The 24,959-nt window shown below is 63.7% G+C and overlaps 1 protein-coding gene across 3 annotated transcripts in view; it reads right to left on the bottom strand.

Annotated features, from left to right (window-relative positions):
• Rxra (retinoid X receptor alpha) overlaps window positions 1–24,959 on the bottom strand; it is a 94,797-nt gene that overhangs the window by 15,734 nt on the left and 54,104 nt on the right. For all 3 annotated transcript variants that reach the window (XM_047524732.1, XM_047524731.1, XM_047524733.1), the window contains exons 2-4: window positions 12,649–12,914; window positions 7,532–7,682; window positions 6,940–7,119 (exon numbers count right to left, since the gene is read on the bottom strand). In XM_047524732.1, coding sequence (XP_047380688.1) covers window positions 6,940–7,119; window positions 7,532–7,682; window positions 12,649–12,914 — 597 coding nt within the window. The remainder of the gene's footprint in view (window positions 1–6,939; window positions 7,120–7,531; window positions 7,683–12,648; window positions 12,915–24,959) is intronic.

Raw genomic sequence — 24,959 nt, 5'->3', positions numbered from 1 at the left:
CCTTGGGCCTGGCCTGGGCTGTGCACTTTGAAATCCAAGCCCACCTCTCATCAGCTCACTCCACCCACACTCACACCGTGGGAGCCCGCCCGGGCCCACAGCAGGCTGTTCCGGGGTCCCAACATGGAAACAGTGGTCTGTGGACCGGGGAAAGCCAGGAAGCTTCCTGGAAGAAGAGGCAAGGAGGCGAAGGAGGAAATACAGCAGGGAGGGCAGTTCAGGCCGGAGACGGCAATGTCCAGGCCAGAGTGGAGCCGCTCCTGACCTCAGCAGGGTGTCCATGCTGGCCGCCAGCAGCACAAGGGGCAAACAGGCTCAGCGTTGCGCCAGGGCAGGTGCGAAGGCAGGCCCACAGCCCCGTGCTGGACTCTGCAGAGGGAGGGCACAGGCCCGGGCCCCCAGCCGTACTCAAGCCACGAGGCTCTGCACTCCCACCGTGCCACAAGGCCTGGGACCACCTGCTCCCCGCCGACCACAAGCTGAGAGCAGCCCTGATGCCCAAGATGCCCTATGGGCAGCCAAGCTGGGGTGGGGGCAGCACGGTTAGATAGAACAGAAACGCCCACGGGCTGAGGAGCCCACAGCCCAGCCTCCTGCCAGGCACAACTGACCCAACAGCCGCCCGGCTTCCAGCCAGCCCTGAAGAAGAGGCTGCAGTGAAGGGGCTCAGACAGGAGCCTTCCGCCCCAAGGATGCCCACAAGGCCAGCAGGGACTCTGCCTCCTCCCCATTATCCACCACTCACTCTGGGCACCTGGAGACCCATCCTGCCCACTCTGCCGGCCCCCTGGGAGCATCTGGCACGGGGGTGTCCACGGGGCAGGCAGGGATCTGGATGTGCCTGGACAGAAACGGTCACTGGGCTTCTGGCAGTTCCCTTCAGACATGCGGCCCATCTTGTCCCGCCCGGGCGGGATGACCCTAGCCGAGGCTCCACCCAGCAGTGCCCGGCCAGGCACTTCCACTACCCCCCACAGAGGAGGGACCCGAGGCTCAGAGGCAAAGAGACACAGACCCAGGACGGCAGCAGGGCGAGGGTCCCCAGAGCCGCCTCCGCCGCACTCCAGCCCGGGCTTCTCTGTCTGCTCCTGCCAACTCCTGGGTCCTACTGGTACCCGGCACTGAAGGGACACTGAGCCCTCCCTGTGCCCCGTTGCCAACTAGCAGGACCCGCTCCCTCGCCCCCGCGGACCCCACAGGACCAGGCCTCTTCCTGTCGCCTCACCCCCCCGCAGGGCAACGCACGCGGGGCAGACCACCACCCAGCCACGTCAGGGGCTTGCAGGCGCCAGGTGATGAACCCCCCTCCTCCACCTCCAGACCCCGTCCCTGTGCTGCCCCAGCTGCCTGACCCAGGTCCTCTTGCTGGCTTCCCGAGGGACTGGGCCAGTGAAGCAGGAGGGACGGCAGGAGGCAGGAGGCGGGAGGGGCCACATGCAGGGGCGCCCGGCAGCCACTTCCTCCACGGCCACAGCTTCCAGGGAGCAGGTCACCCTGGTGACCTCACTGCTCCAGGCTTGGGGCGTCAGGGCTCCCCAGTGTGCTGCCAACAGTCCCATGAGGACCCCTCCCAGGCGCCCGTGCCAGCTGCTCCACGCAGCGGGGTCTGGCAGAAGCCCCTCTCCAGGCTCCCTAAGGGCAGCCCAGGCATCCTCCTGCATCCCTGCCCCCCAGGACCCAGTGGCCTGGCCTGAGCCAGGGACTTTCTGCCCATGTGGACTCAGGACAGGAGGCTGATCCAGCATCTCTAGGACGCACCAGCTGGGCCAGGGAGCAGGCAGAGGCCTCAAGCTGGCGGTGTGCAAAAGCCCAGCTCTTCTGGAAACTCTGACAGCAGGTGCAGCTGGGTGGGGAGCCCAGGGCTGCGGGCAGATGGCATGGAGCTGGCAGCGGATGTGGAAGGCCAGCCACCCGGCCCCTCCCCAGGTGGAATTCCACAGTCCCTCCGTGTGGCGGGCGCCTGTCCGGGGAGGGATCCCTCCTCCAGTCACAGAGGATACAGTCACAGAGGGTACGGTCACAGAGGGTACAGTCACAGAAGGTACGGTCACAGAGGGTACAGTCACAGAAGGTACGGTCACAGAGGGTACAGTCACAGAAGGTACAGTCACAGAGGGTACAGTCGCAGAAGGTACAGTCACAGAAGGTACAGTCACAGAGGGTACAGTCACAGAGGGTATGGTCACAGAGGGTACAGTCACAGAGGGTACAGTCACAGAGGGTACGGTCACAGAGGGTACGGTCACAGAGGGTACAGTCACAGGGCCAAGAGACAAGCCCTCCACACCAAGCAGCCCCACCAGCAAGAGGCACCTACAGGCCGCTGGCGGTCAGATTCAAGCAGACCAAGTGCCTAAGGCCCTGGGGCAAGGCTCCGGGCAGAATTCCTAAGCCTCAGAGCCAGCACACGGCCCAAAAGCACAATGCAGCCCAGACACCCACTGTCCCAGGTGGGGACACTGAGGCTCAGAGAGTCAAAGGGATGTGGCTGGCATCTCTGGTCAGTTAACAGCTCAAAGCTGCGAGTTGTGGAATCAGGCAGCCCCTCGACCCCAGAGCCTGCACTACTTCTAACAGCTGTGTGGCCCCCGGGCAAGTCCCCTAACCTCTGGTGCTTCTCCATCTTCACAGTGACAATGACAAAGCCTGCCTTCAGGATGGACCTATGAGCAGGTCCACCTGCACAGCCCAGAGTCCCCTGCCTCAGGCTCCTGAGCCCAGCCAGCCTGGTTCCGAGGGTTTTCTCCGGACAGTCCTGGGATACAGGGAGCCTGACCACGGCGGCTCTGAGCACAAGCCTCCAGGCCGCCAGTTCTCCCTGGGTGCCTGCAGCAGGGCAGGCGAGGCGGGCGAGGGGGCTCCAGGGCACCTGCCTCCTCACGGGGCGGCCGGGAATTAATTAGCAAATGTTTCGTGAAGCACTTTGAAGCCGGGAAGGGCCCCAGCCGCTCCGAGCAGCATCATTATAAATATTATCGTTTTATTTATGGAGGCGGGGGCGGGGTGCGGGGGATTTACGTCTTGCCAGCTCCACCACCTTCTAGACGCAGGCATGTTTGACTTATGTTCCGCTGGCGCCGGGAAGCCGCGAGCGGGAGGCGTCTGTAAATACAGGGCCTCGTTATCCTTCCAAGAGAGCCGGCGCGGGAGGAAGGCAGGGGCCAGACGCCCACCCACGGTCCACCGCGGACTGTGGCCCGGCTGCCTGTCCCTCAGCATAACCAGAGTCCCAACTTGAGGAAACACGCTGTCTCAGAACCCAGGGGCGCAGCGGCCCCTCAGCCAGAGTGGGTCTCAGCGGGGGCAGACAGCTCAACAGCAGGGGTGTCCAACACAAGGGTCCCCAGGCCCTGATGCCCCCTCTGTTAGGGGCACTGCCATGGCTAGGCCCTTCTGTCCCTTGTCAGCCCCAGGCAGGGCCCAAGTCTAGCAGGACTGAATTCCAACAAGATGCTCTGTCCTAACCACCTTGCCCAAGGCCAAGCAATGCAGACGCCAACCTAGGGCAGACCAGTAGGGCTCCCTCCAGCTCAGAGGAGGTGGGTCCCCTTCCCTGCAGGGACCCAGCCTCTCGCACGGCCGAGGAGACCCCTGTGGGGTCACCACCACTGAGCAGCATGCGTGCACACACACAAGCCACAACTCCCCAGTCCCACCACCAGCCAAGTCCCATGCTACCCTCCACCACACTGGGACAAATCATGGGGGACCTTGCAGATGCCCCCGTGGTACAGACCAGGACACTGACAGGGGAGAGGTGAAGTCATGGGCCCAGTGTCACAAAGCCAGAGGGCGACAGGGCCAGGGCTCAGCCCCAGCAGCACTCTTCCTGTGGAGGAAACGGGCGAGGTCGCCCCTATCCACGCGCATGCACATGCACGCAAACACACACGCACTAGCACACACGCCAGACACTGCTGCTTCCGCACCCCAGTCCTCTGGAGCCAGGGGATAGGGCGCAGGAAGCAAAAGGAGGCAGAAAGGAAGTGGGAAGAGGCGCGGGCGGCCACAGGACAGGGTGTGCAGTGGGGTGCCCCCCAGTCATCAGCCAGGTACCCCCATCAGACCAGGCCCACCAGCAGGCCCCTAGCCCTGCACCACGTGCCCCAGCAAACAGGCCTGGGCACAGGCTGGCAAGGAGGACCCCCCCAGGGCACTGCCCGCCCCCCAGCTGGGAATGCTGCTGAGCAGGTCCGAGCAGTGCGTGTACACGCACGCTCCGGCTACTGCCCGACGCAGACGCTATCAGCCTGAACACCCCCAACAGGGGTGGGGGCACCTGCCCTGCAGCCAGGGCTGCCCACAGGAAGACCAGGCCCTCCCTGTGGTCAGCCAGCCCCAGCTGCTCCTTGAGCCTGGCTGAGCAGCCCTCTCAGCTGGAGCATGGCAGAGGGATGGTGTGGGGCTCCAGCCTCACTACCTGCAGCAGGCCTGGTACTCAGGAACTGCAGCCGGCAGCTCACACTCTCTGTGCCCTGGACCAAGGGCCCTGGGTTGGCAAGCTGGCCCCGCAACTCCGCCCAGGGTTGCCACACCGCCCAACTCACGCAGCCCACACGCATTCCACCTGCTGCTGCCAGGTCTCTTGGGTTGACCTGAGAGCGCCAAGGGAGGAGTTCCGGGCTCCAGGGGACAGCCCAGTCCAGGAGCCATCACCCAGCACCTAAATGCAGGCAGGGACAGGCAGGCAAGAGGCACCCGGCCCACACAGACCAAGCACTGGGCAGCAGGGTCCCTTGGGCACGGGGCCAGGTCTCCTGCAGCCGCCCCACGGCGTGGCATGGTATTCGGGGCACGCGAGCACTCTGTGGGAGGGTCTCTACTGCGCGTTCAACGACTCGTAAATCCAGCAGGAGACAAAGGGGAGTGGGTCCCTTGACAGGACCAGGTGTTTATCTAATGGCCCATAAATCAGGTCTGAAGGGGCCCAAAGACAAGGCAGGCAATAATGACCCACAGCCTAGGCCCTGCACTGTGCCAGCCTGACACCTCCCGGGCCCTCGACTCTCTGCACCCTACTTTTCCATCTGAGAAGTGAGGACAGCATTGAGGCACTGAGTAGGTGGGGTCAGCCGAGTGTGCATGGACACCAGCAGGGGGTGCCCACTGATCCCCAGGCAACAAGTGCACACAAGACCCCATCACTGGTGGGAGCCCGGGAGGGGACAGGACCCAGAGACTCAAGGGCCCCCAGCCCTGAGACTGCACCATTCCACTGGGACAGGATGGGGTCCCCATCCACACCCCCAGGCCTTAGGGGGACCAGCCAGGGGACAGGAGAGCAGCAGGCTCACAGGGCAGCAGCAGTCTTGGGAAGGAGAGGTGCGTGCTGCTCTCCCTCTGGGACTCACAACCGCCATCCTGCCCATGTGCCAGGAGTGCCACTGCCTTGGCCTTGGCAGACACTGTTCCCTGCAGCTGAGCATGCAGGTCTGACCCAGCCATGCCCCGTGCCCAGTGCCCCTGAGCTTCCCCTGGAGCCCTACCAGCTATCTGAAGGTCACTTTCAAAAGACTCACATCCCACAGCCAGTGCGTGCTGGCACCAGGAGCGAGACTCCAAGAGGGACAGAGCTCAGTGGCCACACCAAGCTCCACACCACCCCTGCCCACTCCAGCCCCACCCCTGCCCAACGGCACCCAGCTTGTAGCCTCTTTAAGGAACAACGCTGCACCTGCCCCTCCAGCAACCCTCCCGGACCACATGCAGTGCCCAGGGGAACCGGATGGGCCACATCCTCCCTTGGAGGGGCCCTCATGTCCCCTGCACTCCCACTGGCAAAAGGGATGGGCGCCAGAGCCCAGGTTCCTAGCCCAGCTGACCACAGCCCCCGTTTCCTGACCCAACAGCAAAGGACAGGCGGGGACAAACCAAGCACTTTAGGAAATGCAGCCGAGCCGAAACAACATCCTGCCCAGCGGCTGGGAGTGGAGACGAGGCCTGTCCCAGGCCCCCGCCACCCGCACTGCACGGCCAGCCCACAGCCCAAGGGAGTCCCGCAGGAACGCAGGGCCTCAAGGCTCCACTCCTCGAGGACACCGAGGCCAAGGACGCACACACTCCAGGGACAGATGGACACGAGTTGCAGTCCTGCAGCCACCACCCAGGACACTCCTGGGGGACACACTAGCTTGGGTCCCACTTGGGGACCCCCTCGGGGGTGAGCATGGCCACAGGTGGAGCCTGGGAGCAGCCAGGGCAGAGGAAGCAGGAGGAGGCTCCTGCGGGTCTGGGGAGCAGAGTTGGAAACCCTGACCCAGACAGTGCCTGCAACCCCACGAGGGTGGGCCTGGGGCACGTGGTCACACCCCCATGCACCCCACGCACAGGCATGTGGTGCACCCTCACGGGGACTTGCTCAGCATGCAGGGGCCATCAGGCTGTGTGCAGAAGGGGACAGTGCACGGCTCCAAGGTCACATGGCACACAGAGGCCGAGGACCTGGCTGGACACTCTGACGATTTTTCTGTGACCCCAGGGGAGTGACCATATTGCTACACATGCCCACACACCTTGTCAGAACGACAGGCTCAGACATCCGGCTGCTCCAAGGCCCCGCAGGGCTTGGGCACCCCCAAGCGAGAACCGGAGTCAGCCTGAGGAGGAGGCGGGGATGCTCTGGGGCTCTCTGGAGGGCCCCCGCCACCCCTCCAAGCTAAACAGCAACACCCACGGGCCTCCTCCAGCAGACCTTTGCTGGGCAGCTGGCAGACGAGCCCAGGGCACATGCATGTCTCCTGCTTCCCCACACGGGCCCCTTCACCTCCTCTTGGCCCCGCAGCCCACGAGCTGGGCCCTGGCCTGCTACGCCCTCACAGGGGACCACTGGGTCACCACCAAGCAGGCTGTGGAGTCGAGGGCTGGCCTCGTGCCCAGGCCCCTGCACCAGGAACACCTGGGAGGGGCCGCAGGGAGGCGGGGCCCGCCCGCCCCACCTACCTTCCCGCTTCATGCCCATGGCCAGGCACTTCTGGTAGCGGCAGTACTGGCACCGGTTCCGCTGCCGCTTGTCAATCAGGCAGTCCTTGTTGTCCCGGCAGGTGTAGGTCAGGTCCTTGCGCACGGTCCTCTTGAAGAAGCCTTTGCAGCCCTCGCAGCTGTACACCCCGTAGTGCTTGCCTGCGGGTGGACGCTGCTGAGAGGCTGCCCCCGTGGGACCCTGCTCCAGCCCAGCAGAAGGGCCGCCTGGTCTGCAGACCCCAGACTGGACTGGCGTGGGCTCCGCCTTAGGCTCCCTGCTCTGAGGCCGGTTCAGCCCTCCAGGTTCCAGGGCCCCTCCCCCAGCGCCCAGGGGCTCCTCTGTCTGAGCCGCTGTGCCCTGCAGGGGGTCGCTCTGCACTCTCGGGCTACTGGGTTCCAGGGAATAATGCAGAGGCCCTGTCCCCACGAGCTGTCACTCCGCCATCCACACGTCCCAGGATGGCCCCCAGCCTGCTCTCCGACCTCGCTTGCTGCCCCCTGAAGGTGGGAACTCTAGGTGCAGCCCTCAGGTCTCCCAGCCCACTCCTCTCCCACTCCAAGGCAGCCCTACCTGAGGACCGGTCCCCACAGATGGCACAGATGTGCTTGGTGAAGGACGCCATGTTTCCTGAGGGGTGGGCGGGGACCTTGAGGACGCCATTGAGGCCCAGTGGGGGCTTGATGTCCTCGCTGCTGCTGACGGGGTTCATGGGCGAGTTGAGCTGTGGGGGACACAGGAGCAGGTCAGCCCTGGGAAGGCTGGTGACGGGCACACCCCAGAGTCCTCCTGACAGCCCGAGGTGAGGAAGGCCATACCCCACTTTACAGAGGGCCCCCCAGGCCACACAGCTAAGGGGCAGCAGGGCTGCTGCCCTCGGGAAGGCAGGGTCCAGTCCTGCTGAGCAGCAGCTCTATGCCAGCCAGAGCCCAGCAGACTGCTGCCCTGCCCAGGGCTCCCCTCCTGCGGCAGACCCCAGGCTCCAGGAAAGAGGGGCTGGAGGTGTGAAGACCCCTGGCAACCTGAGCACCTTGGCCCCCCACCCTGCACAGGAGGCCCTGCGCACCCCTGCCTGCCGCCCACTTTTGAGCTGCCTCCTGTCCCTGGGCACCTGCTAGGTGCTTGCTGGACGCGCCACTGGCAGGCACTCGTGGGCCCACACACAGCCGAGAACACAGAGGCCCCGCAGGGAGGAGGGCCGGGCTCCCCGGACACACACGCCCCTGCCACACAGCAGGGCGGTGGTCTCTGGCCACGAGGAGGGGAGGGAAGCCAGAAAATCCCCCAGGCTCCAGGTGGCAGGGGCTCCTTAGCCTCTGCACAGCCCTGGGCCCCCACTGCCGCCCGCTGCTGCCAGGGCAGGCGTGGGAAACTCGCCGTCACCCTGGCAACAGCTGCAGCCTGGTGGTGACACGGCACTTTTGGTTCCGCCGTCTCCGGCGCAGCTCTGCAGCCAGTGCAGGCCCAGGCGCTTCCCGCGCAGCCCCCAGCCGGACGTCTGCCAGGGCGCAGGGCCCCAGCTGGACACCCCCACCCTGCCGAGCCCTGACGCCGCGGAAAGCGCTCCGCAGCCGCCCCGGGCTCCACGCTGCCCTCACGTAGCCCCGGGCCACCTCACGTGGGGGACCTCGCCTCCTTCCTTCCTCACCCGAGCCCTGTTCCCTTCCTCGTGAGACAGGAAGAGTTCGTGCCCAAAGCAAGCAGAGCAGAAATGCCCCAGAGCCTCCTGTGCCATGGCCCCAGCGCCCAGAGCGACGCTCCAGTCCTAGTGGCTCTGCGTCCTGCCGGAGCTGTTCAGGCGGGCCGGGAGGCTGTTCCCGTGGGCGCAGGGGGCCACAGGGAGGCCCAGGGGTCCCCAGGACGCCGGGTGCAGCAGGGGCAGGCATCAGGACGTGGGCACCACGGTGAAGGCAGGGAACCAGAGTTCCACCACGGAACAGTGCGGGCCTCCCTGACTCACCACACGCTCCATGTGCACACGGGTCTCGGGATGCCCGGGACCGTCACTGGCCGTGGCCAGGCCCTGCCCATGTCCGCCTCTCCTGCATGGAAAGCCCTGGGGCTGTGATGCCCTCCCCTTTCCTAGCCTAAGACCCTGAGGCTCCAGGAGGTGGGCTAGAGGGTCACACAGCAACTGAGTGGTGCAGGGGCGCTCACCAAGCACCTGACCCCAAGTGCCAAGGAGGGCAAAACAAGGCCAAGGGGAGGAGGAACCTCGCAAGGGAGGGACACACGGTCACCGGTGCCACAGAACAAGCCCCTGCCCACTTGAAGCTCACTGGCCCACCGAGGGGCAGAGGGGAGATGCAGATGACCCTGAGGCTGTGGAAGCAGGTGGACATCAGAGGTGAAGCCCTGCCCAACCTGCAAGGCTGCCGCCCCATCCTCCTGTGACCTGGGGGACATTACTGAGCCTGAGCCCAGGTCTCCTTCCCCGGCAGCTGGACCATGCAGTGCCTCCTGTAAGACTGACACGAGGGTGACAGACGAAGGAGGGGCAGGTGCCCAGCAGAGCAGGCACTCAGCAGGTGCCCTGCTGACCACCACTTTGGGAGGCCAACCAGCAGCAGCTGCAGTTGGCACCTGGCCTCCATGAGGGAAAGCTGTGTCCTAGGCCAGGGCCGGGCCGGCGTATGGAGGTGGAGAGAGGACTGTCTGGACAGGGGCAGGCAAGGTGTGGACAGGGTCAGTTCAGAGCCGTGGACACATATGCCTCGTGCTTCAGCAGAGGGGAGACCCTAGGCCTGGGGCCCGAGCAGGAGACCCTCCCATCTGTGAGAGCGAAGGGCGTGACGACACAGGGCCATGCTCGGCAGTGCAAATCCACGCTAGGGTACACCTGCTGTCTCCTGGCCCCGCAGGCAGGCCAGGGGGCCTGGTAAACTGAGGCAGGGCCAGAGAAGTGAGGAGGGCTGGTTACAGCCCCGGGGAGGACAGGACAGCAGGGAGCAGCGAGTCACACTCCAAGTCAGTGCTACCCCACGCCAGCGCCCCACGACTGGGAGGGTATCCCTGCCCTGCCCTGTCAGCTTCGGTGAGACCAGAGCCTCTGAGCAGCCCCAAGAGCCCGGGGCCTACTGAACCCAATGTCTGAGCAGGGTGAGGTCGGGCTGGGGGCGTCCATCCTCACTGAGGCCCTAGAGCCACCCACATGGCTCCTCTGGGCTCTTCCAATGGCCAGCCCTGGCATGGTGACCACAGCAAAGCTGGATGGTCTTTCTGCCCTTCCCAGCTCCGAGCTGGCTAACCCAGGGTCAGGGTTCAAAGACCCCAGAACCAAGCACAGGGCAGCCCCTCCGCCGTGGGCACCCCAGTGGCTTCTGCACTTACAGTTCATCTCCCAAGAGACCCAGGACAGCAAGGACCCTTGGCTGGAGCCTGTGCCCCCACGGGAGGCCAGGGCGGGGCTACCCCATTTCCCCTTTCATATCCTTGGTATTTATTTCAGTTCCCGCCTCATCAATGCCCCACCCAGCCCTGCCCACCTCTGCTCTCCTCTCTTCCGTAGCACCACACCCACCCTCCAGCCCCAACTCAAGGAAGCTCCCCTCCCCAGGAGCAGGCCTGAGCCTCCACCCGCCCTCAGCCCTGCCACGCTCCCTCCCAGCCGGCCCCCTGGGTGCTGGCCACTTCCGACACCATAAAACGCACTGGTCCCCTGAGCAGGCTGCCTCCTAAGGACACACAGCCCCGCAGGCCTGAGGGCCTCCTGTGGGAGCCCTTTGCTGGAGTCCAGGGGCCTGGTGCCTCACCCCGCTCCCCATGTACTCGAGAGATGCTCCCTGCAGGAAGCTGCCACCAAGGCGGTCAGCCCAAGGCCTGACCACACAGGTGCCATGGGTCCTACCCTGGTGGACCCCCTGTCCAGGAGAGACTGACCTGGCTCTATCTGCAGGCTCCCATGCCCCTGTGGGCAGGAGGGAGTGGCCTGGCCCCTTGACACGGACAGCCCTTCCCAGCCACCACCTGGGGCAGGCAGAGCTGGCAGGACCTCACGGGCTCTGGCAGCTGGCTCTGCAGTTAGAGTTTTGTGGGTGAAGGTGGCCACAGGCCCAAATTCACCCACATTCCCAGGAATATAAGGAACCCCAGGTTCCCAGTGCAGACTGCTGATGTGCATGGGGTTATGTGTCCAGGGGAGCCAAAGGCCCACTAGGAAAGGTGGTCAGAGGCCAAGCACAGGCTCAGAGTGACCACTCTGCAGACCTGGCAGAGGGACCCTTGGACAGATAGCCAGTCAAGCAGCTGCAGGGCAAATGTCAAGGACACACGGGATGTGCTCCCCAGCCTCCCCTAGGCCCCTGCATAGGCAGCCTAAGGGGTCTGGGTAACTGGTTCATAGGAACCTGGCTTTAACCAGGACCACTAAGTGCCAGGTACACAGAAAACAGGACAGATGTGGCCCAGAAGACCCTCCCATGCCCCCACATTCCCTGCCCTCTTCCCAGAAGGACAAACAGCCCTGGGCTTTGCCCCACAAGGAAACTCAGAACCCAGACAGACGCCTGCTGTGCGGCAGCCCGAAGGTGTCCAGGGCAGGCAGCAGGCGGGGGTCCCAGTGAGAAATCTCATGGAGTAGGTGTCAGCCAGTGAAGCCAGGGGACCGTGGAGACCGAGTCTCCACCTGCTCTCACTGTGCGGCATCAGGCCCCCAGCAAGGACAGGTGTGGGGCAGCCATGCCAGACGGGGGAGGTGGCCAGTCCTTCCCATGCCGGCACTGCGGGACTCTGCCTGCGTCTGGAAGGCCAGGTGCCCTGAGAGGGAGCTGCATGCTCATGGACAGAGATCCCACCCTCTACGCCCATCCCCTGGGGGCACAGGGGCTTGTGGGGTTAGCCTAGAAAAGCTGCAAGTCTCTAGAGAAAGGGGCTCAGCTGGATGAACAGCAGGCTGGCCGCAGACCACGCACACCCCAGCTCTCCTGGGCCAGGAGCGGGGCTACAAGGGAGGCAGCCAGGCTCGGCAGAGCACAGCAGAGCTCTCCTCCACAGGTCAGCTGTGGAGGCCAGGTGACTGGACCCAACAGGACTCAGAGCAGGAAGGCACATCCCCAGCCTCTCTGAGGAAGACAGATGGGGTCCACCAGAGGGAAACCTGCATCGAGGTGGTCCAGGGGAAAGCCTCCAGGAGCCACACAGCCCCGGACAGGGAGTCCAGCCCCACAGGGGATCTGAGAGGCGCTTGGGGCCTTAAGGGAGTGGGCTGGACCAGGTCCCACCATCCCAACAGCAAGACCTCGCTGTGCTGCACCCTGCCAGGCTGGAAGAGTGTCAAGCAGACACCAACTGTGGAAAAGGGCACCAACCCTGCAGATGACAGTACCCACACAGCCACTGGGCCACCAAGCACGGACTGTTCCCCCATCCCTGCACAGTGTCCCTGCAGGCCCAGGGATACGAGACCACTGGCCTGGCTGTGAGCAGAAAGCCTAGCCAGGAAAGGGGCACCAGGAGGAGGACCTGTACCAGAGGAGGCAGAGCCCCCACAGAGCTGGCAGTGCTGCCAGGAAGCCCAGCCGGCAGGGCCTGTGAAGGCCAGGCCCAGGTCAACCAGAGAGTCAGCCACTGAGGCCAGATCTAAAGATGGAGGGGAAAGGGCAGCCTCTCCTCCCAGGTCCACCAGGTGATCCACCACCCTGCTGGGGGAGCCTCCTGCCCAGCCCAGCCCCCCAGCCCAGCCCAGCACTCACCTGGGGGCTGCCGGTGCCGAAGCCCAGAGTGGGTGTGGTGGGCACAGACATGGAGTGGGGGCCCACGGGGGAGCTGATGACGGAGAAGGGCGGGCCCATGCCGTTGATGGGGGAGCTCAGGGTGCTGATGGGCGAGTGCAGCTGCCCGGGGGAGCCCAGCGCGGAGCCAAGGCCAGGCCCCAGCGAGGGGTGCAGCGAGGGGGCCGCCATGGCGCCTCGGCCCGCCGGGGAGCTGAGGGACGAGGAGCTCACCTGGCTGGAGAAGTCTGCAAGGCAAGAATCCACAGCGGGTGGGTCAGAGCAGCTCCGGGAGCCGGACCACCGCCCTCCACCAGGCCCCAGCCCCAGCAAGAGCCCACCCAGGGCCTGCGAGGCCAGGCTGGGGTGCCCAGAGCTCCCTGCCGAGGCTGGCCCCAACCAGCCCGGGCTAGAGCTGGCCCAAGGCAGGGGCAGGCGAGGACGAGGACTGGGCCCATCCAGTCTCCACTGCCCGGCCTTGTCCACCAGGAAGCAGAGGGAGGAGGCCCGGAGGCAAGAGGAGTCAGCAGGCTGCCCCTCTGCGAAGGGCCCAGGTGGCTGTGGTGAAGGGGCCACCACACCAGGAACGGTGTCCTGCTGCAGGGACAGGTGGAGGCGGGAAGGACACAGTGGGGACGCAGTGGGGACACGGGGGACGCAGTGGGGACGCAGGGGGGACCTTCGCTGCCCCATTTTACACATAGGGGCAGCAAGGCCCCCGTTCTTATGGGTGCAGCACACAACCAAGACGCCCTGCCGGCTGAGCCACGCCTGCCGGGCCACACCCCCGGGCCTACCAGGGACGGCCGCAGTGGAGGCCCACACACCAGGACCTCAGCCACCTAGGACTCCACGATCTCGGGCCTGCTTGGCTCTTTTTGGTCCCGAGGCACGAGGGGACCAGATGGAAAAAGGGGCACCTGGCATTTCCCGTGTGGGTGGGGAGCTTCCCGGGGGTCTCGTGCAGGGCTGGGCATGTGCCAGGCATGCACCCGGCAGCCCAGGCGGCAGGCAAGGTTGGGACCTCCCACACACCAGGCTTTCATGCCGGGTTTCAAAGCCCTGAGCGAGCACTTAAGAAAGCCTTCCCCACCCCACTCAGGAGGCTCCCAGGGGAATCCACAGGCCTGGCAGGCCATCCAGAAGACGTGGAGGGGCCCACACGAGGCAGCAACCCCTCGCAGCACACAACAGGCCTGGAGGTGGCACCCACCAAACCCTCCAGCGGGCTGGGTGCTCCGGGAGGGCAGTCTCCCTCTCTGGGCCCCAGCCCAGCCAGCTGCAGAAGAGCCCCAGGCCCTTGCTGCTGGTGACCCTGGGATCACACAGACTTCTGACCAGTCCGGCAGAAGCACGGTACACAGGAGCTGCCCCAACAGAACCCAGAGCCAGGCTGCTGCTGCACGGGACGTCCTCGGCCTCGACGGCAGTGCTCACGTGCCTGCGTGTGCTGATGGGGAAGAAGCCTTAGGTAGTCTCTGGGACGTGTCGCCAGCCTTGGAGTACTGCCAAGCCGCTGCGGACTCGGCGCTCAGACCAGGCCCAGCTCAGGCACAGCCTGCACTCCTATCCGGTCTCCTAAGCCATTCAACGTGGTGCTGGGAGGACAGGCATGGATCAGGTGACCCCAGCAGCTGTGCCACCCCCACCCAGGAGCACAGAGGCCCTGCCCCCAGGACCAACCCCTTCTGGAGGAGGCTTCACCCCCTGCCAGCCCCCAGCCACATGGGCATTTTATCCCCACTTCCCTCCCAGGGAGAAGGGCACAGGATCCCAAGACCAGGCTCTGTGGGGAGGGCCAGTCTGGCTGCCCAACTCAAGGAATGCACTCCACCAGCAAATAAACCTCCTCTGACCCACCAGAGACCTGTGCCATTCACAAAATCGGGGACAAACTATTTTGTTGACTGTAAAAAATGCCAGCTTAAGGAATTCAGAAACAGATGGCACAGCATCTTCTGGCAAGAAGAGTGCTGCAGACCAGCCCAGTGAGCCACTGAGGCCCTGGACAAGATGCCACACCCCATGCAGGGCCAACTACTGGTAGCCCAAGGGGTCCCTCCATGTACAGGGACAGTCCCCAGAGAAGGCCAGGCAGGAGAATGTAACCAAGGGAGCCACACAAAGTCAGGCTACTCCTGAGATGAAACACCGTCCTGTGCTTGAGGTCACTGAACTCTTGAGACCCTGCTGGAGAAGCCGCCACCATCCACCCGTGACTGACAAGCAAACTGAGGCACAGAGAAAGCATGCGACAGCAACTGCCCAAAGGTACACCTTTCTGCAAACTGCAGCTGCCCCTGGGCCAAGTGACCGCTGTCATTTCCACCAGGGAACTGCTGGGACATGTGGAAGGCCACCAGGCTGGCCCCCATCCAGTCCCACCTCACCTGACCTTCCACTGCCCCCCACGAGCCAGCTCTCCCCTCTCCAGGCCTCTGTTTCCTCAACTGTGACATGCAGACAGGCCTAGGACTCTGCTGGGCCCCACACCCATGCAGGCTGAGCCCTAGGCCAGGTTGGGGCCCATTTCAGCACAGTTGTGACATGCACCCCATTGACTTTGAAGAGGCTGAAGGGACAGGAGCTCAAGGTTGACTTTGCACAAGCAGGCCCTACAGTCACCTCTGGCAGAGACAGGCAGGGGCAGCCCTGTGGGTACTAGTCTGGAGTGGCCCAGCCCTGGGTCCTACCCACCCCCAGGAAAGCTGCCCACCTTTCTTCCTGGCTGCTGAGAGGTCCCTCTCAGATTATCCCGGCTTCTCTGCCCCTACTCTCTGCTCCAGGTAGCAATGGGAGGACTGGGCGGGGGCTGTGGGTTGGAGAAGGGACCGGGGGGTCTGCTCAGCCTGCCACACCATTCCGGGGTGGCCTTCTTTAGCCAACCGTCCCCAGATATCAAGGCACATCAGAGGAGGAGGGGGATCACTCAGCCTCAAACTCCAGGTGAGACACCCACAGCCAGGCAGGCCACCGGAGGCCTTGGGCTTTGGCTGGGCCTCCCTGGACAGCACTGCCAAGCCTGCCGGCTTGGCCGTCAGCTTGCTTGCTCAGCCTGGCAGGAAGAGGAGGGAGAGGCAGAAGACAGCTTCAGCCAGAGGGAGCAAGGGAAGGAGGGAAAGGCGGGAGCCCACTTGGCTGCTGGCTACCAGGATGCATCCCTACCACTGCCACACTGGCCCAAGTTTGAAACCACTGAGGAGGGACCACCGTGGAGGAGAAAACTGGCCACGAAGGCTGCAGGGAGGGTCCCTCGGAGGAAGGAGAGAACAGGGCAGGAGCCCCAGGCCCCAGCCTCCCGGTGCAGAGTGTCCTTGGGCATAACCCTGCCCCGGCCACCAGCCTAACAGGGCAGGGGTGAGAGTCCAACAGGCTGCAGCCCAGCTGACTGTGAGCCCCGGGGCTCCTGAGTGCAAAGGGGTGCCCACCTGGCACACCCCACTGTTCTGCAGCCCCACTCCTGGGCTTCCTGTTTATGCAGAATGTCCACTGCAGACACCTTCCCGGAGCCTGGGTGACAATATGCTGCTGTGTGTTTTGGAGCCTTCTGGAGAGAGACGCTTTCTGGCCAGGAAGAGAACGGGCAGAAGAATGCCTCTACATCCTCTGCCTGCCGGCCCGCCTGCCACCTGCACTCCACGAGCCTGCGGGCTCGGCCTTTTCCGGGCCATTTATCTGTCCCCACCCCTGATAAGCTGTGGCCACGATAAGGCCTTATTTTGAAAAAGTCCCACTCTGGACTTCAGGGCCTGGCCCCAGGGGGCCCCTGCGCGTTCGCCCTGGTGCAGTTCCTCAGCACTCAGACCCAGCACGGGCCACACAGCCTCCCCTGCCAGTGGTGGCAGACGGGTCTCAGAGGGCAGGTCCTAGCCAAATCACAGAACCCTGAAACCTCAGAACCTGTGATGCCCGGGGGACCCACAATCCCAGAACCTCACGCCCCTCACCCCATCCAGCCCCATGCAGCCTGCCAGCAGCCAGGGTGACTGGCAGAGCAACCGGGGAGACCCTGGGAAGGAGACAAGGACAGGGAGCTCACAGCAACCTTCAGGTCTGGATAGAAGAGAGAACAATGAGGCCTGATCCACACGGCAGCTGGCCCCAGCCCCCATGTGAGCAAAGTCCCCTCGCAGGCCTGCCTTGCTGCAGTCCTGGAGGGCTGCATGGAAGAGGCAGAGGAGAGATCCCTCCTTTGGTACAAAACTGACTCTCAGATACGAATGTCTAGAGACAGACATGGAAACCTGGCTCAGAGATGGAATGCGCCCACATCTGGCACCCAGAGCAGGTGCTGGGCACAGGGCTGGGCGCAGGGGCTAAAGCAACATTTAGTAAAACAGAAACGAAGAATGCTCTCATCAGAACTGCTCCGACGCAGCAGGGGCATTTGTGGGTGCCAGACGTCCCTGGCAGCTGCAGGCCTGCACAGGCTAGCCACCCCGCCCCCGGGCAGGCCCCGGCCTGGCAGCCCAGCCTCCCTCTGAAGAGGGAGGGGTCTCTCCACCACCCAGAGTTCACGAGCCGCCCAGGTCCCTCTGGAATGCCCACCAACACCCAGACCCTTCTGCCCCTGCACCCACCTCAGGAAACCCAGGGAACCCCCACCAACCCTCTTCCGGCCTCTGCCCGGCAGGCGGGGAGGCGGGGGAGGTGGCAGGAAACGCCAGCCCACTGCGGCTGGGGTGGAGGAGCGCCAGCCCACTCCTAGACAGCAGGGAACCCCCAGCTCTTGAAGAGGGAACTCAGCTCCCACAGCGCGCTGGATCCGCGGGGCCAGATGAGGCCGGTCTGCCCGGAGGCCCTGGGGCTGGCCTCCAGGGCCCTGCGGGGGCGGGGCAGGGGCAGCAGGGAAGGCTGTGAGAGCCCCAGGGCGAGGAGGCCGCCAGGAGCGCGGCTTCCAGACAGCGCTGGTTCTGAGCTCAAGCGCTCCTCACCCCGCCCGGGGACCCCCGGAACCGAAACCCCGCGGCAGAAGCTAGCGGCCCTCAGCATTTCCTGGGATGCCCACCTCCGGCCCCCACCTCCCGGAAGCACTGCTTCTTCCCCTGCTGCCCAGGGGAGAAGTGGCAGCCCTGGTGGGGACTGTGACGGGGCCGTGGGCACCGGGGCGTGGGGGAGGCCGAGGGTGGTTAGAGCGGAAGGGAGGAAGGAAGTGCCGGGGGGAGGGCCCTGGGGAACAGGCCAAGGCGGCAGACGGGACCCACCGCAGGTGCTGCCACAGGAGGATGGGCAGCTGCCCACCCTTCCCTGCACTGCCCTTTAACCTTGCGGAACCTAAGCTTCCCCTTCTGTAAAATGGGCATGTCAACAGTGGGGGCCACAGTGGGCCCAGGGGAAGGGCCCAAGTCCCTGCTGTGAGCCTGCTTCCCACCTCCCTGCAGAGGGCAGGCGAAGACTCAGGCCCGGTCACCTCCAGCTGGGAGCAAGGCCCACCCTCTGCCTCCTAACTAGTGTCAGCTTACGGCTCAAGTGGCCTGGGCTGAAATTTCAGCTCTTCTGGGGTCACTCTGCCCTTTCCCCAGCCAGGCGCTCTAGCCCCAAGTTTCAGCCCCTGGCAAGGAGCTCCCAGGAGCAGGTGGGCTCTCATGGTGGTCAGAAGAGCCTGGGCCTGCCTCCAACCCTCCCCCAGACCTGAAGACCCCAAAGCAGGGTTGGTCAGCCACCGCAGGAAGTCTCCAAGGAGGGGCCTCAACAGGCCAGGAAGGACCCAGTCCCCTCCCCAGTCAGTCCCGGGAAGTCTACCAGCTCACAGGGATCAGAACTCAGGGCCCTGCCCTGACCCTATGGTGGCTCAGACCCAGACCCTGGAGGAGCGAGAGGGAGAGGACCCTTGGTACGCATCGCCTTCCCCCTGGTCCCCATGGCCCACAGGTACCCACAGGAAGGCCATAAGGGCTGCCAGCCCCGGGCACCCAGCAGGGATCCATCCCCTGCAGGCCACAGAAACTGGCTGGCCCTCTCCTGGCACTGCCCACCCACCCTCCCTGCTGCAGAAAGGGACACCCAGGGCCCCCAGGGAAGGCCCTGCCACATCGAGATCACTGCCCAGTGGGTCAGCACCTGGCCCCCACAGCCAGGGGCAGAGGTGAGGAGGATGCGGGCAGGGTGAACGCAGGAGCCCAAGGCCCAGGGACAGCAAGGACGCTGCTAAATGAGGGACAGAGATTTGGTTCCATGCCAGACATACTACCACAATTCTGTCAGCCCCAAGGATCCCTGGGAGCAGCGAGTGGCCAGGGGCTCTGTCCTCAGTGTTGACAGCTCCCACCACAGCCCAGAGACGGATGCTCCCCTGGGAGCGGAGACACCCAGGCCTGGAGAGTAAGCTCAGGTGGGCAGGCTGAGCAGGTCCTGGACGCCAGTATGGCACTGACCCTGTGAGCTCCATCCCTACCCCAGTCCCACTGGACCCTGCAGCCTTCAAGGATTCTGAGGCCAAAACTGCCTTGTCATCACCAACCCTGTTCAAACTGGAAGAAAGTAGGTCTTGGTTTCCTGCCCCTCACCCAGCAGGTACCACACACTGAGCGGCTCTCCCTCCCTGAACTCACCTCTCGCTCCCTTGCCCTACTAGTCTGGAAGGACCTCGATGGTGGGGACCTTGCCCACTTCCCCAGTGTGGGACCAGGGACTGACTCAGAACAGGAGTGTGGGAGACATGGGGTGGCGAGGGGCACAGGGGAAGGTGAGCAGCCTGGGGTGCTGCTCGAGGCCTCTGATCCCTGACGAGGGGGGGAGTGCGCCGCGTGGACATGACTGGCCAGGCAGCCTGGTCCCCAGGGGAAACAGATACAAAAGTAGCAGACTCCACAAGCCAGATCTGCAGGAGCACTGGCCAGGATTCTCCCCAGACACCTGGACCTTCTCTGAATATCAGCCAGGAGATCCCAAACAAAGGCACCTAAGTCCTAATGGACCTCAAACTCCCAGGACAGAGGACACACCCCTTGTAATGATACACATAGAGACAGGCTTCATTGAGACCAGAGGGTCTAAAAACAATCTCCGTAAAGAAGCACTGGGTACAGCAATGTCTGTGAAGGCATCAGTAATTAGTGATCACACATCTGTGCCATCACCACCATCACCACCATCACCATCAACCTCATCACTACCAGAAGCAGCAGCATCTTCATCAACATCATCACCATCACCATTATCAACATCATCATCACCATCAACACCAACATCACCACTACCAGCAGCAGCAGCACCATCTCCATCAACATCACCACCACCATCACCATCAACACCAACATCACCACTACCAGCAGCAGCAGCAGCATCTCCATCAACATCACCACCACCATCACCATCAACACCAACATCACCACTACCAGCAGCAGCAGCAGCAGCATCTCCATCAACATCACCACCACCACCACCATCAACACCAACATCACCACTACCAGCAGCAGCAGCAGCATCTCCATCAACATCACCACCACCATCACCATCAACACCAACATCACCACTACCAGCAGCAGCAGCACCATCTCCATCAACATCACCACCACCATCACCATCAACACCAAAATCACCACTACCAGCAGCAGCAGCTTAATTACCATCATCATCACTAACTGCAGCAGTAGCATGACCATCACCACCACCACCACCACCACCACCACCACCACCACCATCATTACTACCAGTAGCAGCAGCACCATCACCATCATTATCATCACCAGCAGCAGTGGTACAACACCATCACCATCATTACATCACCACCACCATCACCATCACCATCATCAATGTCATCATCATTTCCATAATCATCAACATCATCATCACCATTATCATCACCACCATCATAACCAACATCACCATCATTATCACCATAATCACCATCAGCACCATCACCATCACCATCACTGCCATCAGCAGCAATAGCATAATCACCATCAACACCATCAGCACCATCATCATCGCTATTAGCAGCAGTAGCATCACCATCACCACTATCGTCAACGCCATAACCACTGTGAACATCATCAGCACCAACGCCACCACCTGAGCAATCCCTTGCCCTATTCCATCATGCAGATGAGGCTGATCGGTTTTGTAAGTGACACAGGGATGGTATTTGGGTTCCCTTGGTGATACTCAGCAAGTTTGCCAGGGGCACAGAGAGGAACAGGAAGTGGTGCCCAGACTGGCAGCTGCCTCTCACACAGTCCAGAGGTATTGTGGTTGGACCCAATGGTGACAGGTGTGGCTGGAGCCCAGCCACAGTGAGGGAAGTGGGAAGTACAGCCAGGAGGAAGGAGGTGGTCAGGAGGGGCGTCCCATGACTAACCAGCCCCTGTGCCCAGGTGGCATTCAGAAGACAGCCGAGGAATGAAGATGCCACCACCCACAGGCACTAGGGCCAGGGTCTGTGCACGAAGCTGCCCTCCATGCCCATTCCCTGGAGGACCATGGTCTGGGGGATGGGGCTGTGGCCATAGGTCTCACACTAGACCCAGTTACAGAAGCAATCAAATAGGACTGCACCACCCTGCTCCCGACTCTTGCCACAGTCACTGTTGGACCAGAGGAGCTCTGACCAGTGCCTGTGGTGGCCACGGAGTGCCCCAGTTGTGGGTGCACACTTCCCCTGGGGGCAGTACTGCCTGAACCACCACAGAACAGGCAGGGAAACTGAGTCCCAGAGCAGCACCCACTCCAAACTCATCACGGTGCAGACCTGTTAGAGGAAGGATGGGGGCACACCCTAGCCAGGCAGCTGGACTGCATGGACTTGTGGACTCTTGCCAGCCCCCTGCCCTCCCTGGCCCAGGCCTCCCTTCACTTCCTTGTGTGCACCCAGAAGCAGCAGAGAGAAGAGTCCAGGGCTGCTCGCAGCTCTGGGGGTAACAGGTACACACCCTGCTGGCTCCATCCTGCCTACACACAGATGCCCCAGTGCTGGCTCCCCACAGTCTCCTCCCTCTTGAACCTGAGTCCAGGGTCTCCCAGTTCAGGGCACAGCTGCCTTTCTAGAAGAAGCCAAGTGACCACCTGCAGAGCTGGACCCTAATGAGGACCAGCAGGCATACCTGTCCCTAGGGACCTGGGGGCTATGCTATAGGGACTGGACAGTGGCTATGGAACTTGGAGGCCATCCCAGAGTGCCTGGGTAGGGCTGACCCCTGCCTCAAGTACCGTTCCTCCATCCACCCAGTGGGTAAGGACCTCAGTGGACGCCTGCCCCCAAGGTGCAAGCCCAGGGCCACTGGCCTAAGGTGGCTGCAGAATGAAGTCTGAACCCAGGGGCCAGGGCCAGGGCCCCCGAACCTGAGGCTGGCCTCTGTCCTGCCCCCAACGTGTCTAAGCCATGACGGGTCTGGGAGTGGCTGCTGCTCTGGGACTCGGTTGCCTCCCCGGTCCTGTGGTGGTCAGAGAGCTCCAAGGCATCCGACTTTACCCTACATCTAGGTCTTGCCAGCCTGGACATCACCAGTGGGCCAGGCAGCACCCAGCTCTGGGGCCGACGTTCTTCAGCTAGTTCCCAGAGAAGAGCCCTAGGTTGTCGGTGCCAGGTGGGAGGGGCTCAGGGCCAACCAAAAGGATGCCAGGGGCCCAGAGAGTCCTGGCAGCGGTTTCCAGCCCCAAGGAGGGCCTTCAGCAATCTGATCTGTGACCTGCATGGCCGCCCGTCCTCTGGCCACAGCAGGCAGACCATCCCCACCTGCTGCCAGATACTCAGCCATGCCTCCTGCCCAGCAGCCTAAGAGGTGCTGCTGGGGAAGAGATTGGAGAGGGCTGGGAGCTGCCCCTCCAGGCCTGGTACATGTGGGATGAAAAGAGCCAGGTGAGGGTGTGACCAAAGGGACAGGGCAGAGCTGGGAGCTGTGATTAATCTGCTGCGTGACAACCTTCCTGCCCGTCAGCCTGCACAACGAAGACTGCTAGCCCAGGGCCCGCCTCACGCCCACTCACGGCCAGCCGTCGACTCCCCGAACCTCAGAGACGGCAGTGACAAAGGCTTCGGGTGGCAAGGGCCGAGGCTCGGGAACCTACCGCAGGTCCACACCTGGCTGGCACCTCACCACACAAGCCCACGGGAGTGGCAGGACAGGAGGGGGCTGCCGTCCACCCTGCAGAGGAGGCGGGCTCAGTGGGGAAGGCGCTTCCCAGCCAGGGGAGAGCTGCTGACCAGACGCGAGCCCTGCTTTCTGCCCCATGAGCCCACCACAGCTCACCCTCACAGACTCCGCTCCCGGCAGTCAGGATGGGGATGCGCTCGGTAGACAGCCAGGGACCCTGGGAGTCCCAGCAGGGAGGACAGACCAGCCCCTGGGATCAGGAGGGACACTCACCTCTCCAAGGCCAGGCAGGGGCTCCTGGGCACCGTGACCTCCCTTCCAGGCTGTCCCCCTGAACTGTCCCCAGTACCTCGTGGTGCCTGCCCAGGCCTTCGAGGAGGGTGGGTGGGGGCGGGGGGAACTCCGGGAGAAACCTCAACTGCTCCACGGCCGCCAGGGGCCGGGCGCACGAGCCTGTGGACTCTCACAGCAGCCTCTCTTCAACAGGAAAAGAAATGATTGTTTCATTCTGAGCCATGCTCCTGGCGGCTCGGAGGCCCCCCGCCCGCCGCCCACAGCTCTGTCGTGGAACCCGCCCGGGGCTTTCTGAGCCCCCGCCCGCTGCCTTTCTAGCCTTCGTCTGCACCCCCAGCTGCTTTCAGAACACAGGGGCTGTTCCCGGGCCATTCGCTGCCACATCCCGCCACCGGCAGTGGAGCTGGGTGGGCTCCATGCCAAGGGGCTTCGGGGAGAGTCACGTCAGGGGCTCCGGGATGGTCGGGGTAAAGGGGATATCCCTAGGCGCAGCTCCGGGGATCCCGTGTAGGGGTGGCCTCTCCTGGGGACATCCCCGATCCTCCCACAGCACCAGTCATGGGCAGAGATGCTGAACACCAAAAGGTGTGGCTGCTCAGGGACACATGGTGGACTGAGGTGGGGCTGGGCAGGGAGCCCTGCAGGGTGGAGCATCTGCTGGGCGGCAAGGCAGGGAGCCAGGTCTCCTCCGGCCAGTCCCCACCACCCCACAAGTCCTGGGCCAAGCCAGCACGAGGGCAGCCTCCCCTTGGAAGGAGGGCACCCATGCCCATGTGACTTGCCAGCAGCTCCAGAGCAGGGTGCCCGCCACCTGCGGGGCCCTGGCTGGTGGGGCCCCTGCAGACGGGCCAGGGCCTCGCCCGTGAGACAGATCGAGAAAGGGACGTGGCCCACGGCAGCGGGACTTCCCCAGCACCACCCAAGGCCCGGGCCCTCCCCACCCGCACCCCAGGCAGGCTGCACCGCAGCTCTTCAGGACCAAAGCAGAGGCGCCTCCACCCTCGCCCACTGGCTGGCAGGCCACTCCACGGGACTCAGCCACACATGTCCCCGGCCCGCCAGTGCCAAGTGGCCAGACCACCTGCAGCCCAGCCACCCAGCATAGTGATGGGTCCAAGTTCCTGCTCACTCGGCCAGGGTCCCCTGCTGAGAGTCCCACCAGGTGGGGGCCTGTGGGTACCAGTTTCTGTCTCCCCTCTCAGAGCCCCAGCAAGCCCGGAGGAGGGGAGGGGGCTCCACTCTGCCCCAGGGAAACCGGGTCAGCCTGAGAGGAAACCCTGCCCAGGGGAATTCAGAGGAATCCAGGCAAAAGCAGGACCAGGGCCTCCCCTCCTCACCTTCACTGAGGCCGTGACAAGACCCTCACTGTGACCCTCAGTTCCCTCCCCTGCCAACTGGAACACGCTGGGGGTGATGTGGTGGCCACAGGGATGGACAGGTGACAGGCAGTGTGGGTACCCACAGCCCTTGCTCCAAGACCCCAAGAGGGGGCTGCAGCAAGCACTGCAGCGGTGTCCGCCCACCTAGAGCAGAGGGCCTTGGGGACAGGGACGGAGTGGGACAGGCAGGCGTGGATGGCCCCCAGACCGGCATGCCAGCCCCCTACAGGTGACAACCAGAGGCTAATGCCAGCTAACCAGGTGCAGCCCAGACCAGGCTAATGCCAGCTCAGCACAAGCTCTGACAGAGAGGCTGCCACCCCCTCCACTGGTCACTTGGCAGGATGGCCACTGTCCACTCTGTTACCACCAGAGCCTCCCATTACCCCTTCAGCCCACCAGGCTTCCAGCCATCCACCTCCTGGGAGTGGCCAACTGCTGCCCCTTCCCAGGGCCGTTCCTAGCCTCACCGACATCCTCATCTCTGGGCCCCACAAGCACCCCTGGGGGACCAAGGCCTGGGTCACATGGGGCCCTGAGAACCAGCATTTCCACCGTGGGCTCCTCTCCTGGATCTGTGGGCAGCTTC

The sequence above is a fragment of the Sciurus carolinensis genome, chromosome 14 (assembly GCF_902686445.1).
Source record: "Sciurus carolinensis chromosome 14, mSciCar1.2, whole genome shotgun sequence".
In the NCBI taxonomy this organism is placed as follows: domain Eukaryota; kingdom Metazoa; phylum Chordata; class Mammalia; order Rodentia; family Sciuridae; genus Sciurus; species Sciurus carolinensis.
The sequence above is the reverse complement of the archived record's forward strand: the minus strand, read 5'-3'. Positions and strand labels throughout refer to the sequence as shown.